Source organism: Lampetra planeri, chromosome 32 (genome assembly GCF_965212315.1).
Source record: "Lampetra planeri chromosome 32, kcLamPlan1.2.h2, whole genome shotgun sequence".
Taxonomy (NCBI): domain Eukaryota; kingdom Metazoa; phylum Chordata; class Hyperoartia; order Petromyzontiformes; family Petromyzontidae; genus Lampetra; species Lampetra planeri.
Window position 1 is genome coordinate 9,976,389 of NC_136138.1, and position 17,650 is coordinate 9,994,038.

Genomic DNA, 17,650 nt, shown 5'->3' on the forward strand with positions numbered 1-17,650 from the left:
AACTTAAAAGTCAATGCGATATTCAGAATTGCTATACCGATTTCAAGTTCGTAATGTATGCCACAAAATTGGTTACCATCGTGGGTTTTGCTTTTGTAGATTAAATTTGCGAACAACACATCATCGTGATACAGGAATAAGCTCGGCAAGTAGCTAATTTCAAGTTTAAGAGCCCAAGATATTTCACGACAGAACGTGGCTTATCAAATGCGCAACACGGGGGTCAAGAGGACTTGTGTTATTCACCTGATCTGTATATGTACATTATAACACCTCGCCGAGGTAGTCACAGCCTTCAGATACAGTCTCAACTCGCATATCATCGCCGACGTTCCCACTGACATTGCAAAGCGATTTAGCTGTCATACAATAACAAATATTATAATCATAGTAAAGTACAGCCGTTTGCCAACCAACTGCCAGTAAAAGGCCTTTTCCCATGCTATTGTTGGTCAGCGTGGTTATTTGACCATACTTCACCACGCTGGTCTGTGCAGGTTTGCAAAGAGGTGGAGAGTCCAGGACTCATTTGGATATCAATTGGCGCTGGGATTCGAACTCGGGTCAACAGGTGGGTGGGTTCGTGCCAAACACTGCACCGCCACATCTGAAATTAAGCAATACCCACGCAGTCCCTCCGTGAGACTAATTTGTGATGTTTGAACCGCTGCTGAACCCAGCACCTATTCGGCAACTCACACGGGAGACGTGTGGCCCTGGGATGGCTCACACAGTTGCCATAACTGACATGGCAGGGGGAAGCCTTCATCCAGCAGTAGCCGAACAAAAGGGGTGAAAATAATCATTGAATGCATGTTTAACTTATTTCGCACCGTACGTAGCCAACCATGCTTAATCAAAGGTACGGGAAATTATTATAATATATTTGTTTTTTTTAATGTATTTTCATTAGGTAGCATAATCAAAGTTTCCAAATACGCAAAGCGTAGACATGAAGGATGGATATGCACAGCAGCAATGTGTTGGCGCACTACTCCAGTGAACACTTTGATCGTTGCACTTTTTTTATCCAGATCTGGGTAAAATAAAAATGTGTTAAATAAATGCCGGCCAATGAAAACACGACCCGTGATGTCCCGGGGTTATCACGAAGCTAATTAATAAAGTGACACAGTCCTATATATATATTACAACACTTTACGATGCAGCCTTTATCTTCAAGGTGCATTAAGCAATCCCATGTGTAAATTACCTGTACATGCGAAAGTTAACCACTTGCCAAAGACTGCAGCTGATGTTGAATTACGAAGGAAAAAAATAAAATGAGCGTAGATTGTTTGTCCCTTGGGAATGGGAACATTTTTTTTAACGATTTTAAGAATACGCGAAAATAAATACCATGTCAGATTCCCCCGTGCTTAATTACACAATTTCTTCATCGAGTCTTTCATGCGACCGCAAGAAACGAAAGAGTCGTATTGTTCTCATCACTTTGAATTTAACAGTTGACGGTCTTCACGTTTTTATAATTTGCGTGTGTTCAGAGCAACCAATACGAGCATTGAGGTGGAAAGAAATAATAACAAAAAAACAGCTTCACAGAGGATGAGGACTGCGTTATTAATTTTGGTCAGCAGATGTTTTATATAATGTGCTGGAGGGGTTAGGGAGGGGGTGGGGGGACGCTATCAACTAAATATGTTCTTTTTATAAGAAGCTGGCACTTGGCGAAGTCATTGGTTAACAAACAGAATCTGATTTTCAGTCCAACAAGGCATGGCTATGCTAAGGCTATTGTACTCGCCTGAGCGCGATTCGCCTCGATTTGACGTATTTTTGAGTGAACGAGTCTCAGCATCTCTCCAAAACTCCACCGTGGAATTGTGCAGGCTGAGCGCTGCCGTGGCTCTCCGGTGTGTGCGTTTGGGTCGCTCCACCGTTGTTGTTGTTGTTTGGAAATCAGAAAGAGAAATTAAACACGTATCGGAGAGCCACACTGCACAATCGCCCCCACAAAAAAACCCCCACAACGAAGCTGAGTTCATGAGAGTTTGTGAGAGTCGGTCCTGAGCCATCAATTCACTGCTGATTAAGGGATGGCGTTTATTAACGTTGGTTAAATAACTGACTATTGATTAATCCATCTCTGTGTGGTTCTCGAAGCCTCCCCCCATGTGGAATTAGACCTTTCAAGGTCCTAAAAGCCAAGGACCATGCCACCATGCATTGCATATTTATATTCCACAGTATAGTCCAAAAAAAAATCAAACCTACAAGGGGTTGGTGCTCATTTCCATTGGCAGCCCTGAGTGGGCAGCGGAAATTCCACATTCCCATGGCGGGGGGCAATCCATCCAATAGGGCAGTGACTTGTTAACCTCCCGCAAGTTGCCACAGATTTAATTCAACAATTGGAGGGAGCATGGGCTGAGTTCACCCCCAACTTACATTTCCAAACCGATCATCCCTTTTGTTTAAGAGTCGAGTTCTGTGAATGTCTGTTTATACGCGTGCTGTATCAATTCTGCTATGTTACTTTTACGTGCCCAGCCCTTGTGTGTCCATCCACTGCTGCTTTGAGAGTTATTTCACCATAATTCACCGTGCCAGTCAGTGCAGATTTGTTTAAAGCTGGGAATACATCAACAGGGCATATAAGTACAGTACAATACATTTTTCTGCACGACCCTCTGCCACCCAACATGTATCCCCCCACTATTTTAATTACCTGTTGCACAATCATCTTACTAGATTAATAAAAATAAAATATTCTATCTATACTCATTCTACAGATGGATGAAGGCTTCCCCTATGGTTTTTCTCTACCATACTTCATCAGGCTGGTTGGGAGAGAGGGCAGGACCGGTTCTGATATCACTTGCCTGCCACTGATGCTAGCTGTGGCCTGGAATCAAGCTCACGTTCACAAATGTGTCTCTTTGCCAACGGCATTCCCTTTTGTGTTTCAGCTTCACTGCCAACCCAGAAGCTCCGTGTCACGCAGGTGACCACAACCGGAAATCGTGATGTCATTAACTCAACAGCCCTAAGGCGGTGGCGGGAGGGTGGCTTCACATCGGCCCAATTCTCTGCGTCAATCGAATTTCCGCGCTGACACGCGGTCAAGGCTTCGTTGGCGTCGCATGAGCCCATTGTTTATTCGGCACGAGCTGATGGATGAGCTGTGGGATGGGTTCCCTGAGGCCTTACATTGCTGTCATCAGAGAGGACTGCGTGAACTGGATGGTCACGCCTGTGATCAGATTGTTGTTTTAAAAAAAAGTTGACTTTAAAGTTGCCCCCCAAAGACGTCACTCACTGGCACCTTTACATTTTAAACGCAGCCGTCAGCCCGATCATGCAATGTGATAGAGATATTCACAAGTGTTATTTTTTTACTGAACCTCGTAGGTAGATATACAAGAATATGTGCACTGTGTGTATTTATAAATTATCACTTACATTAGCTTTCTGTTTGTGTCTGTGTGTGTGTGTATATAGAAAACAGTTTGTAAATGGTCTCTGCCTGATTGCCCAAAGGAATACCGTAATACTGCATTTAATCCATCAGCTAATAGGTCACCATGTGTATCACAGTAACGTTGATTCATGTAAGGTGGCTTTAGTCTGGTTTCTACTTCACTGATTCTCATCAGCAAGGCGTCGGCCTGTTGAATCAATTTCACTGAGTAACAATGTGATGAATGGTCCCGCTCGGCGATCGGATGAATTGCCACAGTCGAGGGACACGGTTCGACTTAATAAACCGTTCGTGTTTTAAAACACTGTCGTCGGTGGATGTTGTCAGCCACGAGGGGCTGCACATGACACGGGAATCAATTTCATACAACGTAATGTGAATATTGATTCTCACACACGCGTGATTTGAGAATCAAAATTCACTGAATCATTGCCAAGCTATGCCTCTGTTACCGAACAGCCTGGAAGAGGATTCAATCTCGGGGGCCCAGCATTTGAGTTGCAATACTAAGGAACATTATCGGCATAAGGCACTACCACGAGAGTGCAAGGTGTGCCGATCTATAGTAAATCCCCCATCGTCGTGCCCCGTGTTACTGTCATGATCCCTCGAGGAAAAAATAATAATAAATGAGAACAAAAAACAACACGTGGCGATATGGATGTGGCGTGCCAAAATGGTTCCTAAACAACATTGTGGACTGCTGAATATACCGTAGATTGTATATTGTACACTCGCGAGGGTCTACAAGATGACCAGACGGCCAATGCGATCGAGTAGTACAGTACTGTGTACGCATACAGTGTCACGCCTCTTTATCCGCAACTATTATCCGCGGGAGCAGTAGGCCCCACGGACACTCCAATTATCCGCTTCACTAATCCATTATCTGCAATACGTTTTTTTTTGCATATAAGTGGAGTACATTTTCGGATAATAGGATAAGCGATGTTATCCCCCCGCCCCCCCCCCCCTAGGTTCACCGCGGTTATGCAGGGACTGATTGGCAGGCAATTAAGTTATTGTGCAAGATTTGGATGTTGTTGTTTTTTAGAATAAGGAACGGGTCATTCAATGCGGATGGCATCAATCGTGAACGCAATTACGATTATGATTATTGTGCCTGTGTTTCAAGATATGGTGGCCAATTGTTTTTAACCTGCTCAGAACACTCACTGCCTTGCAAAGCTCAAAAACACGACAGAACGTTTTAAATTATAAAGCCCGCTCAAACCTAAATGGGAAGTGATTATTTTGAAGTGTCTCTGCAGCACATTGGCAACAGTAGCAACAACAACAACAACAACACTCGCAATGCGCTTGTAACATTAACACGCATTACTCTTTGGTCCTTTCGGTAAAGTCACGTAGGTAGAAGGTAATAGATCACGACGTTTCGGTCGCAACTGCCGAAGCAGTTTTCCTGCTGTGATTGTCTCAGCTGATAACGGTCGCTTGTGTCGCGATCGAAACGTCGTGATCTAGCGATTTTCTACCCACGTGACTTTACCGAAAGAACCAAAGAGTATGGATGCCCGCAGTCGCTAAAGCTTCAAATCAAGATTAACAAGCATCACTCAGCGGATCAGGGAACCTACAGACATCCGAGCCACCGTGTGGGCTGCTGAGGACAGTAAAAATAGGGGCGTGAGAGGAGACGTCGTGGTCAGAAGCTACGACAAAGCCAGAGGAAGGGAAAGACCGCAGTGGAGAGACGGGGCGAGGAGATGAACTCACGTTGAGTGGAAGTGAAGTGAATTGAGGTGGCATTTTTCAGGGACAGCAAATGATGGGGATGGCAGCTGTTGCGGAAGGCTTTGATCTACAAGTTGGCAAGTAGATCTACCACGGCTGCTGACGCTGCTGCATAATGATGAATACTACGTGGCGTTTACGCGTGTCAGAGTTCAACAAGATGCTCTAAACGTCTGTCAAGGCACCGTCGCGACACCGCGTAATTGAGTTACCAGCACTAATGTTACCGACGATAACGAGAGCGAATATCTGTGTTCTGATTTTAGTTGCGGGTGTAACCGCACACCTGCCCGTCCGTGTGCCATGCCGTTCTTAGAGGCGCGCTGCTTCAAGAGACACTCAAAGATAAAGGGACTCACGCATAATATAGCAACGGGTTTCGAGTCGGTCAGGCTGCACAGCGGTAGAGCATCACGCGTTCAGAAGATTGTAAATTCAAGCTCAGTTTGGTGGAGGGGGGGTTTGACTGAGCTTATCATCCCCACTGGGGTCGATTAAATATGTACCCACTTTGTGGGGTAGTCAACAGTGGTTGACCTATGGATAGACTCCATCACCACCACCACCATAGAAATGGGGAATTTCCACCACTAGCTCAGGGCTACAAACAGGCTATGAGCACGGCCTCTGTGTTAATTTGAGCACCAACAAGAACGTCACCTTGATTGTCAACGGCTTAGAACGGTGAGATAGTTCGCGTTGCTGTGAACTCAAACGACGTGAACAATGCCATCAGGCAAAAAAATCCCAACCACTGAGCTGGTAACACAATCGAGCGCTGATCATCATTAGAACGATTTGGCAAACGCGTTGTAAATAGAGTTGGGCATACGTGTGACGATCTCCCATAATAATTTAGCAAAGTGACCCATTATTCATTTCAGACCCGCTCGACACGAGGACGAGTATAAATGTCAATGAATTCCATCCCGTGAATATGTCCGTCCCATGCATGGCAGCAGCCGTTGTTGGCAAGTTAGTGAGTATCTGGGTAACTGTGTAGAGGAATTGGAATCTCTCCAATGGGGCCTTTTGTTTTTAGAGACAGACATACGTGGCACGACTCACGATGTGGGATGAAACAGCAACAGCCACACAGAAAACAAAAATAACCGTACAAATAAAGCGTAAAAAAGTTTCTTTTTTTAAATATATACATTACGAGCGTCAAACTGTCCTGAAATATATTTACGTAAAAATAGTCTTGAGAACACAGTTTTAGGCTTTTTTTGTGGGGGGTAAACATTAAAATCTACACCCATCCCCACCCACTCACCCACTCACCACCTACCCCTAGAGGTCGGGGTTCAGGCAGCAGGCGTCCCACGCTGATTGTAGTTCATATATCCACACGCCTTTAGAGTTCACGCGGCCAGACAGAGCGTCTCATCACTGGCACGAGTGTGCGTTTCCGTTCGCGTCCAACACCCCATTGTCTCCATGCGGGGCCTCCTGTCCACCTCCTCCACCACCACCACCACCATCAGTGGTGGTGGCGGCTGTGTTGGCGGCTGTGTTGTTGCTGATAGTTGGGGCCGTGGTAACCTTGGCCGTACCTTCATCTTCACAGCTCACCCCGCAGGGCGTCGTGACGACGCACGAACCCCCACCTCCTCCCTCGTCCAGAAGAAAACCTTGCGAGGACAAAGTCTCGGGTTGTTGCGACGTTCTCTTGGAGGACGTCCATCCCGGACTGGAGACAAAACCCCCATCCGACGTCCCGCAGGAAAGGGGTCTCCTCGTGACCCGACCTCCCGACGCGGACGATCGCGACCTCCAGAAGCAGAGCAGACGCTTCATGGCCACCCTGAGCTCGGGGCTGCGGCAGTAGATGATGGGATTGAAGGCGGAGTTGGCGTAGCCCAGCCAGTTGAGCATCACGAAGAGGCCCCGCGGCACGCACGAGCAGTACACCTGCACGATGTTGACCACGAAGAACGGCAGCCAGCACAGTGTGAACGTGCCCATGATGAGTCCCATGGTCTTGAGAGCCTTGTGGTCCTTGCGCGACAAGATCTGCGACAATTTCTTCCCCCCGCTGCTCCCCGTGGGTCTCCTGCGCTCGATGGGACTCGTGTAGCCTGGCTGGCCTGTCCCGTTGTCCATCTGCTGCTGCTGCTGATGGTTGTTGTGCTCGTGGTGGTGGTGGTGGTGGTGTTGGTGGTGCTGGTGGTTGGACCTCACCTCGCACCTGTCTATCTTCTCCCGCTGCTTCTGAGCCTCCCGAAACACCTTGGAGTAGACGAAGATCATGACGAACATGGGCAGGTAGAAGGAGACGGCGGACGAAACGATGGCGTAGCCCGGAGTGATGTCAAACTCGCAGGTCATGCTGCCGTTGCCGCTGCCGTTGTTGGGATGGTGCTCCTGCATGAGGCCAGTGGCTTTGCGCGAAGACTCCTTCCACCAGCCCATCTGCATGGGCAGGAAGGAGATGAGCGCGGACACGACCCACACGGACACGATGATGATCCTGGCCCTCCTCTTGTTCATGAGCGTCTCGTATCGCAGGGGCCTCGTCACGGCGATGTACCTGTCCACGGCTATTGCGCACAGCGTGTGGATGCTCGCCGTGACGCACATGACGTCCAGCGCCGTCCAGAAGCCGCAGAATGTCTCGCCGAAATACCACGTCCATGTGCCGGACACGATGAGCGTGGCGCCGAACGGCACCACGATGAGGCCCATTAGAAGGTCGGCGCAAGCCAGCGACGCGATGAAGTAGTTGGGCTGCGTGTGCAATCGACGAAACCTCGCCACCGACGCGATGATCAGGGAGTTGCCCAGGAGGATCACGAAGACGACCAGCGACATGAACACGCCGAGGCTCAGGGTCCACTCCAGGGACACGTGCTCCGGCTGATGAAGGGTGTCGTTACGCAGAGGCGACTCGCTCGCACCATGGCTCAAGACCGTTGGCTGTGAATGCGTAACGCTGGAATTGTACACATTCATTCTTACCCCTGGCTGGGTCTACGCGTACGACTTAGAGGCGCGAGGTACTCGAGCCTCGTTCGCGCATCTCAGTGGTAGTTGCCAAGTCTCCTCCTGCTTCCTGCGTTACGCGGTAGTCCGTGAGAGCCGAGCACACACACACAAAAAAGGTCGCGCTATTTATTTCAAGTCGACGCTGATGTTGCTGCTGTCGCTGCTCCGTGCTCCATGGGACATCGCTAGGAACGAGTCTCTGCTGCCCGCATGGCACTCACCGCCCATGTCTTGCCTGGGCGACACGAACCACACCATTCGCGCGTGCGGCCGTGAATAAAATAGCAACAACAACAAAATAATAACGAAATGAACAATAACGCTCAGCTAAGCTTGTTTGGCTGGCTGGCTAGCCAAGCGAGAAGCCGTTGAGCGAGTCGCAGGGTCCGTCTGTCAACGAGCGGGACGCTCTCATGTTCGCGAGCCGCCCGTGCGTCCAGGGAGCGCGCGGCGTCGTCACTGGCGCTGCCTCGTCCCTTCCCCCTGCACCGCTCCTCCTTGCCCGGCGCACTTTGTCGAAGTGGGAGCGCGGAGCGGCTGTGCCTGACGTTAAGTGTGGTGGTGGTGGCGTGCGTGTCTCTCCCCCCCCCTTCTCTCACCCCCCCCCACTCCTCCACCGCCACCCCCTGCACAGCCAATCCTAGCCGGGCACAACCAGCCACACTCAGTGCCCTCCTCCGGCTATAAATACGGGCTCCATCGGAGAGCGAGAAATATTTATTCTCTGTGCATGTGGATTTTTTGTTGTAACGAACGCAGAGACTGAAGTTGGGAGTGGTGGGTGTCGTGTTGGGAGTGGTAGGTTTGGTCTGTTCGACATGCAGAGGTTTAGGATGGAATTGGCCATACTTCATCACGCTGGTCACTGAGGGTTTGGTGAATGGGGGGTAGGGTCGGAGTGAATGGGGTGGCTCACGATCCGGTGCATCTATCACACTCGCCACTGATGTCGGTTGTGAAATTAAACTCGTGTCGCCGGGTTCGTAGTGCCGTGCGCTATGGTAGCGCGTTTGTTATGGCTTACGGCTCATAAGGGTATGGTCATCAGGGTATTGTCAAAGCTTTGGTGTGAAGCTTACATATAGTTAGTGACAGCCGGCGTCGCTTTCGTGCTAATGTTAGAGGTGTAAACTGTAGCATGAGTCATGTTTTGGTGCAGGGTATGTGGTTAGTTGCCGAAAGGGAAGTTACTCAGTCACGTGCAAGTTTCAAAATCGTATTTGCGTAGAGTTCCAACCGCATTGGACAGGGTTACCAGTGGCCGCCGCGCTGAAGTTTACAGTTCGCGTCTTCACGACATCGATGTCACGGACCAGGCTGCACAAGCTGCGACTTTAGCGAGCCCCTATTAATCCCATCCGTGGCATGTGAGCAGGTGATTTGCCCCAACACCAACCCACGCAAAGCCGCCTTTGATTCCCGATTGCTTTTACAAACAGTCAACACTCGCTACAGTACTGTCACTGACTTCATGCTGTTCTGACAGCATTTCGTGTTGCATGACGAGCACCGGTGTCAAACGGGGCCGCATGCGGGAGCCCCCTGAAACGAACCAGGACACCCCCGCCGCCTAAGTTCAATTTCTTCCTCCCCTAGGTCGACTCGGCCTCAAATGAGTACCCGGTGCGGTGCGTAAAAACATCGCCGCTCGGGAGACAAAGGCGGCTGGGCGCGCGTGGTGCTGGCCACCCTACCCCCTCGTGCGCCGTGCCGGCCTTCATTGGTGGTGCTCGCGAACAGACCGCATTGGTGAAGTATGGTCAAACTCCCACCCCCACCTCCACATGAATGACGCGGCGCGGGAAGGCCTTCTTCCATTGGTAACTTGAGACCGACTCGAATTTCAACAAATTAAAGGACCGTGTATCAGACGTAAAAAAAACACACACACAAAGATCCCCCGTATAGCCTTAACAGACTGTAGGGGCAAGTGCTGTTAGCGAGCACCTATAAAAAAAAAACACACACACGTACAGACATCCCTTTAAAGGCCGGCACGACAGTGTGGCTATCGCCACGCCCGGCCGCGTTTGTCTCCCCAGCGCAAATATTTAACGTTCTAGTAACAAGGCACGTTGTACATCATTGCAGGTTGTGTTGACCGAGGCGAGCCAGCCTCCTTGCAGGCAAGACGCAGCTCGCCCGCTACAGACGCCGGTCAAATATCCTCGGCCCGGGAGTCGAACCCAGGCAAGCGGCACGGTACACGAGGGGGGTGGGGTGGCCAGCACCACGCCCGACCGCCTTTGCCTCCCCGGTGGCGATGTTTTTACACACCGCGCCAGTTACTCATTTGAGGCTAAGTCGACCTAAGGGAGGCCCAGGACCGGTTCAGACAATCGTCACCGGCGTTGCCCGTGAGCGAGAATCGAACTCGGGTCACTGGATCCGTAGCGCTAACCGCTACGCCACCGCTCCCCAACAGTAACCCACACTCGACCAGACCACACTCGACCCCACCAATCGAATAACTTTTGATGTGCCCCATTCACATTTGTGGGCGAACAGAGGCGGAAGGGGAGGTGCAGTGGGTGGGTGGGGGGCATTTCAGAAACCCGCACCATTGTGTCGACTGCCACGCCGAGAGATCGAATACGAATCGGCGACTTCTTGGATTGCAAGTCCAGCATCGCTCACCATCCATCCAGCCGTCGCACGACTGACTTCATGCTGTTGCGAATGGGGCAACCCCCGAGTCTGTGTTGACACTGGCCGAGCGGCATAGCTGAGCGTGCATGCCCCGAGGGCACCCAGCAGGCAAGGGGATGCCTACGTGCGGTTATGTGGCGGTGGGATTGGCGAGGTGACGGGGTGGGTTGGGGGGGTGGGTTGGATGGGGCTTCCGTGCGCGCGCTACGCAAATGTACGCGTGGTCACTGGCAGAGGTGGGACAAAGTCATTGTTATGCAAGTCCAAGTCGAGTCGCAAGTCATCAAATTCATGACTCGAGTCTGACTCGAGTCCAAGTCACATGACTCGAGTCCACACCTCTGGTCACTGGCGTATTCATATCTCTCTGTACTTTATAGTTACACAAGAAGAAAAGAAGTCAAATGTCTCCGAGATGAAACATTGTGTGTTGGGGGGTAGGAGGGTGGCACTCATCTGTCAATGGTGGAAATTCCACATTCCTATGGTAGGGGGCAGTCCTTATAATAGGATGGCCACTGTTGACCCGCGCAGAAATTGGCATTGGTATTTTTATTTTTAATCAACATTTGGAGAGATGATGGGTTATGCTGTCAACCGAAATGACATTTCAAAACCTCACAACGCTTGAAGGATTGACAGTCGAGCGCTGCGTGTGCGCACAATATGCGTGTTGTGTCGAAATGTTACTTTTGACGCGTGAAGCCCTGTTGTCAATCCACTGCTGGATGAGGGCCTAGTAGTCGCGACTCGTGAGGGATATTTGATGACGCCTCACGACGTTTGGTTGCGGGTCGGCGAGCATCGTCAAAGAGGCATGCAAGTGCTGTACAACAATTGGTGTTCATTCACTGGCCAGAAAAAGCCCTATATGACAACCTGAATTCGAATCGCAACACTGAATCATGAAAATACAGTAAAACCTTGGATTGCGAGTAACTTGGTCTGCGAGTGTTTTGCAAGACGAGCAATTTTTTAAATAAATATTAATTTGATTAACGAGCGAGGTCTTGCAATACGAGTAGTACGTGTCTGCCGAGTGTCACGTGATCACAGCTGATATACGAGTGCTTTGATATACGAGTGCTTTGGATTACAAGCACGTTTCCGGAACGAATTATGCTCGCAATCCAAGGTTTTACTGCATACCGATTCGCGTGCGGAAAGCAAACATCTACATCTCCTATGCAACTTCGGCCGGTCATCCTCGCAGCGGTGGCTTTTTGCTGACCATCTGACAAAGACGCGTTTTTGCGACCGTCTGGAACGCTCTTCCTTTCCGATATGAGGAAGCCACTGCCGCTGTGCACTTTTAAATCATCATCTAGATTGAAAACTCATTTCTTTCTGATTGCGTTTCGTGTTGAGTTTATTGTCCTTTCCCCGCACCTACAATTCGCACGGTTGGCTACGTACCGTGCAAAAGTAAAAAAAATACAGTGTACATACATACACTTAATGTACGACTCATTCTTTAAGAAACCCCCACCCCACCCCACGAGGTCGGATGAGTCACACAACGAAGAGATAACAATCTGCTTTACCCAAGACTGTCCCAATGAGTTCAATAACCACTTTGATAGGAGGATGCTGCTCCATTAGGATCTTTGGCCAATGTAATTCAGTTTCAGTTTTCAGTTTCATTTATTAGGGATAACCCTGTGAGCCATGCAGATCTTGACTCGGGTGCAACCGCAATAAACAAAAACAAAAATTCGTGGCTGATTGGCTCCATTTTTGGCGGAAAACCCAGAGTATACCCAGAGAAAAATCCCATGTATATGAGTGGATAACTTAAATATATATATACTGCACTGGCACAAATAAGTCAAACACTTACTTACCTATTCTTGTTTTTTTCGGTAAAGTCACGTAAAATAAAACATAACAATTAACAAATATAATTATGTTATATTTTTATTATTTTATTATTTCCCTTCTACGTGACTTTACCGAAAGAACCAAGAATATGAATCCATGCAATCACGAAAGCTTTAAATCGAAGCTTACTTATCTGCTACATTATTTTTTTTTTGCCAAACCATTACCCAGTAATCAATCCATTATCAATAGTTACATTTGCTGCGTGTTAAGTGAACCTACTTTCTGTCCTGCCACCATGCACTGACCACCTCATAATGCTGCATGTGGGCATGCCACACATGTGCTTATACTGGTAGGAACCTCCTGGTTACACCAGCCCACAGGGGATTATTGTGTCCATCCGTCGTGCATCCAAAAATAGGAGGGGTGGGGCTTAGTGGAGAGGGCAGGGTGGGGAGGGGCTGGGTGGGGAGGGTGGGGCTGGATGGGGGTTGGGAGGGGTGGGGCTGGGTGGGGAGGGGCTGGTCACCCCGTGGTGCCCTTATAAAACTCAACGTTTAACCTACTCACGCCGGCTTGTGCCCGCCCTCACAGTCAGGCATATTTGCGGAATACACCACGCCACCATTGACCCTGGCCATTGACCGAGCAACCCAACGTTCTTACCAGCTCCCTCTGCAGGAATGTGTTCTCTGTGTAATTTACCAACCCTGACTTCCAATGCCCTGCAATGCAAGAATGTCAACACCTTGCATTGTGTTACCTGAGGTGGATAACACCTGAAGCTCAGCACAGATGGACACAATAATTTATTGCCGTACCGTCGTTCCCTGGCCTCTTCACGCTGCAAACTTCACAACTAATACCTTTCATTCCCCAGGGAGCCTCCCATCAAAACACTACACAGGCTCAACGTTGCTTAGCATTCCAAGGTTGGACAAAATCCTGTACTCTATATTCAGTCCGATTTGACCACCCATTAGGTCGACTCGGCCATTACATGAACAGTACCACACTCAGTGAGTTAACGTTGGTCTTGGCCATACATCGCCAGCCCTGCTGTACAATGCTGGCCTTAGTAGGTGCTTGCTTACAGCACTGGCTCTGGGCAGGCTATACTTTATACAAGCTCGACTGGAGATCTTCACGTGTCGCGATTGTGTATGTGTGCAGATTCGCAGACAGGGGCTGTGTTTCTCTTTGCATATTAGCTCGGCTGGGATGTCCGTGTCCCTTTCTTGGCCATACGCAGAGACGGTTCTTGAAACCGCTCCCAAGAGAGAGCGATGGGCAAATAAGCAACGTAATGCGTTTTTTTGTTGTTGTTGGGGTTAGATCGCGTAAATATATACATTGTGTCGTTAAACCCGACACAGCCAATTAGTAAGGTTTGTCACGTAAACAGAATGTACCAATTCGTTACTAGTACAGCACACCGGTGTGTTGGAGAGCCAAGCCACAAATGTTGTGGCGATTTAACCCCAAAAAAACGCCTCTATTATGAATGGTATTCGTCACGAAAGCCTCCTACGTGTTAAATGAAGCAACAGCGCTCATCGCTCATCCGAGATGCCAGATCGTCACCCAGCCAAAGAAAACCCGGGGGCCACCCTACTGCTGTACATTACGTATGTTGAACTTCTTTCGCACCCTACGTAGCCAATCGGCGGTGCTGCTGCAGTTGAGATGCTCGCTTCTTGGGTGGTACAAAAGGATGTGGACGCGCCCAGCAATTGAATATAAATCCGCCACGATGAGTAAAGCTTGTGCTGTGTTGAATTGAGGGTTCGACACTAATTTAGGAGCGGCACGGGTGCTGCCGTGCCATTCCCTGCTCGTGCCACGACTGGCGGAAGGCCACCCACTCGAGGGAGCTTCCAGAGAGCCCTTCTAGAGAGGGCACTTGGCCTACTCTTTCACGCTGTCCACATCTTCTTGCAATAGGTGGTAGTGCCCACACTTTACCCAGGATCTGAATATTGACACTGGAGGAATCCGATGAGCTAAAGAGCTCTTTTCCAGAGACGTTCATGATCTGCCGATCAATTTACTGTGGTGTACCCATTGACACTGCTGGATGGACAGACGTGGGGGGGGGGGTGTTTAATAAACTTGGCCCATCGTCACAACTGCCGCGCCTGGAGAACAGAGTGGCGACCTGAGGATTGTGGGTCCAGTGTGCTGACCGTCACACCACGTGTGCTGACCGTTACACCACATGTGCTGACCGTTACACCACGTGTGCTGACCGTTACATCACGTGTCCTGACCGTTACACCACATGTGCTGACCGTTACATAACGTGTGCTGACCGTCACACCACGTGTGCTGACCGTCACACCGCGTGTGCTGACCGCCACACCACGTGTGCTGACCGTTACATAACGTGTGCTGACCGTCACACCACGTGTGCTGACCGCCACACCGCGTGTGCTGACCGCCACACCGCGTGTGCTGACCGTCACACCGCGTGTGCTGACCGCCACACCACGTGTGCTGACCGTTACATAACGTGTGCTGACCGTCACACCACGTGTGCTGACCGTCACACCGCGTGTGCTGACCGCCACACCACGTGTGCTGACCGTTACATAACGTGTGCTGACCGCCACACCGCGTGTGCTGACCGTCACACCGCATGTGCTGACCGCCACACCACGTGTGCTGACCGTTACATAACGTGTGCTGACCGTCACACCACGTGTGCTGACCGTCACACCGTGTGTGCTGACCGTCACACCGCGTGTGCTGACCGCCACACCACGTGTGCTGACCGTTACACCATGTGTGCTGACCGTTACACCACGTGTGATGACCGTTACATCACGTGTCCTGACCGCCACACCACGTGTCCTGACAGTTACACCACGTGTGCTGACCGTCACACCACGTGTTCTGACCGTTACATCATGTGTGCTGACCGTCACACCACGTGTCCTGACCGTCACACCACGTGTGCTGACCGTCACACCACGTGTTCTGACCGTCACACCACGTGTGCTGACCGTCACACCACGTGTCCTGACCGTCACACCACGTGTGCTGACCGTCACACCACGTGTTCTGACCGTCACACCACGTGTGCTGACCGTCACACCACGTGTCCTGACCGTCACACCACGTGTGCTGACCGTCACACCACGTGTCCTGACCGTCACACCACGTGTTCTGACCGTCACACCACGTGTGCTGACCGTCACACCACGTGTCCTGACCGTCACACCACGTGTTCTGACCGTCACACCACGTGTGCTGACCGTCACACCACGTGTTCTGACCGTCACACCACGTGTGCTGACCGTCACACCACGTGTGCTGACCGTCACACCACGTGTTCTGACCGTTACATCACGTGTGCTGACCGTTACATCACGTGTGCTGACCGTCACACCACGTGTCCTGACCGTCACACCACGTGTGCTGACCGTCACACCGCGCCAGCATCCCCCCAACCCCGCACCAAGCATTTGCCCTGAACAAGCCTCACTGAGACTTTTATTTTTTATTTTTTTTCGGGAGGGTCCTGCATTGGGATGTTTGGCCGATGCCATATTGATGCGTGTTTGTCATGTGGAAGGAAACACGGAGTGCCCGGAGGAAACCAACACACACACACACACACGGTGGGGTGGAGAAAGACAGCTTCATCATCGTCGTCGTCATCATCATCATCTCCGCACCACTTTGCAGCCGCCCACGCCCCACAGCACGCGGCGTACCCCGGCGCTCATCCATCCAAGTGCTTGCAAGGCACAACCCCCGGATTAGTTTCTGGGACTCGATGTGAGAACGGAAATATCTGCCAAATGAGCACGTGTTGTCATAACCAGCAATCCCAGCTATGTAGCTTGTTTCCTTTTTTTTTTAAATAAAGTATCCATTCAAGGTGAACATTGCCGTTGCCATGGCGTTGGGCCATGTATATTTATCATCCTACTCAAGGTCCTGTCTTTGAAGTAATTCACGGATAACACAATAGTGCCCGCTCAATTAAAGCACCCACAATGGTGAGGGGAATATTGATTAATTCTCTGCGTGTTAAGACGATTATATTTGACTTGGGTGTCTCTTGGTGGCAGTGGCAACACCGAAAGACCCGGATTTAAAAAAATCCACGGAACCACGGGGAGAGAGACACGCAAACTCCATATATACAGCAGGCGTCAGGGTTGGGATCGAATCCACGACCTCCTCCATACCAGGGGAGGGAGATAACATCTCGCCACTGCGGCACCCCATCGAGGCCCATAGACTCATATAGAGACCCAAAGACTTACATAGAGACCCAAAGACTTACATAGAGATCCAAAGACTTACATAGAGACCCAAAGACTCACATGGAGATCCAAAAACTCACATGGAGACACAAAGACTCACATGGAGACACAAAGACTCACATAGAGCCTCAACGACTCACATGAAGATACAAAGACTCACATGGATACCCATAGACTCACATGGAGACACAAAGACTCACATGGAGGCCCATAGACTCACATGGAGACCCAAAGACTTACATAGAGACCCGTAGACCCACTGAAAAACGGGAATGCGCTGACACTCACGTCACCAGATGAGCGCACACAGCCCACGCGGATTTCCAGGAGGGCCGGTCCAGTCGAGTCCAACACTGGTGCAGAATCGTCGCCACGCATTGTCTTTGTGTCCCAGTCATTGATGAGTTCATCTGGAGCTACAAACCGTCAACATCTTTTACAGGAGCTGCAGGTATTCTTTTTTGGCTGTTTTATTTTTTGCAGGATGGAAATGTTAGGCTTTGGCCAACTTTGCTATGGCACATAACGGAAATGTTTACCAACTTTGAGTGCACGAATACAGTACCACACAGACTAATGTTTGCGACCTCTTTATCGTTGCGTGCGTTATATATATTTTCCGCGTGCAATGAGTTTCATGAATAAAGAGTTGAATCCATTTCCACACCCTGAATCGTGACAAATTCGTTTAATCGCCAGGGGAGGAGGATTGAAT

The 17,650-nt window shown here is 50.0% G+C and overlaps 1 protein-coding gene across 1 annotated transcript; it reads right to left on the reverse strand.

Moving 5' to 3' along the window:
• Nucleotides 1–223: 223 nt before the first annotated feature.
• On the reverse strand, nt 224–8,718 carry LOC144729438 (beta-1 adrenergic receptor-like). Its single transcript, XM_078609730.1, has one exon. The coding sequence runs from the start codon at nt 8,150–8,152 to the stop codon at nt 6,587–6,589; it is 1,566 nt and encodes a 521-aa protein (XP_078465856.1). The 5' UTR covers nt 8,153–8,718; the 3' UTR covers nt 224–6,586.
• Between the last annotated feature and the right edge of the window lie 8,932 nt (nt 8,719–17,650).

Excerpts from the sequence above, each read along its gene's own strand:
- LOC144729438 (XM_078609730.1), bottom strand. The coding sequence starts at position 8,152 with ATGAATGTGTACAATTCCAGCGTTACGCATTCACAGCCAACGGTCTTG.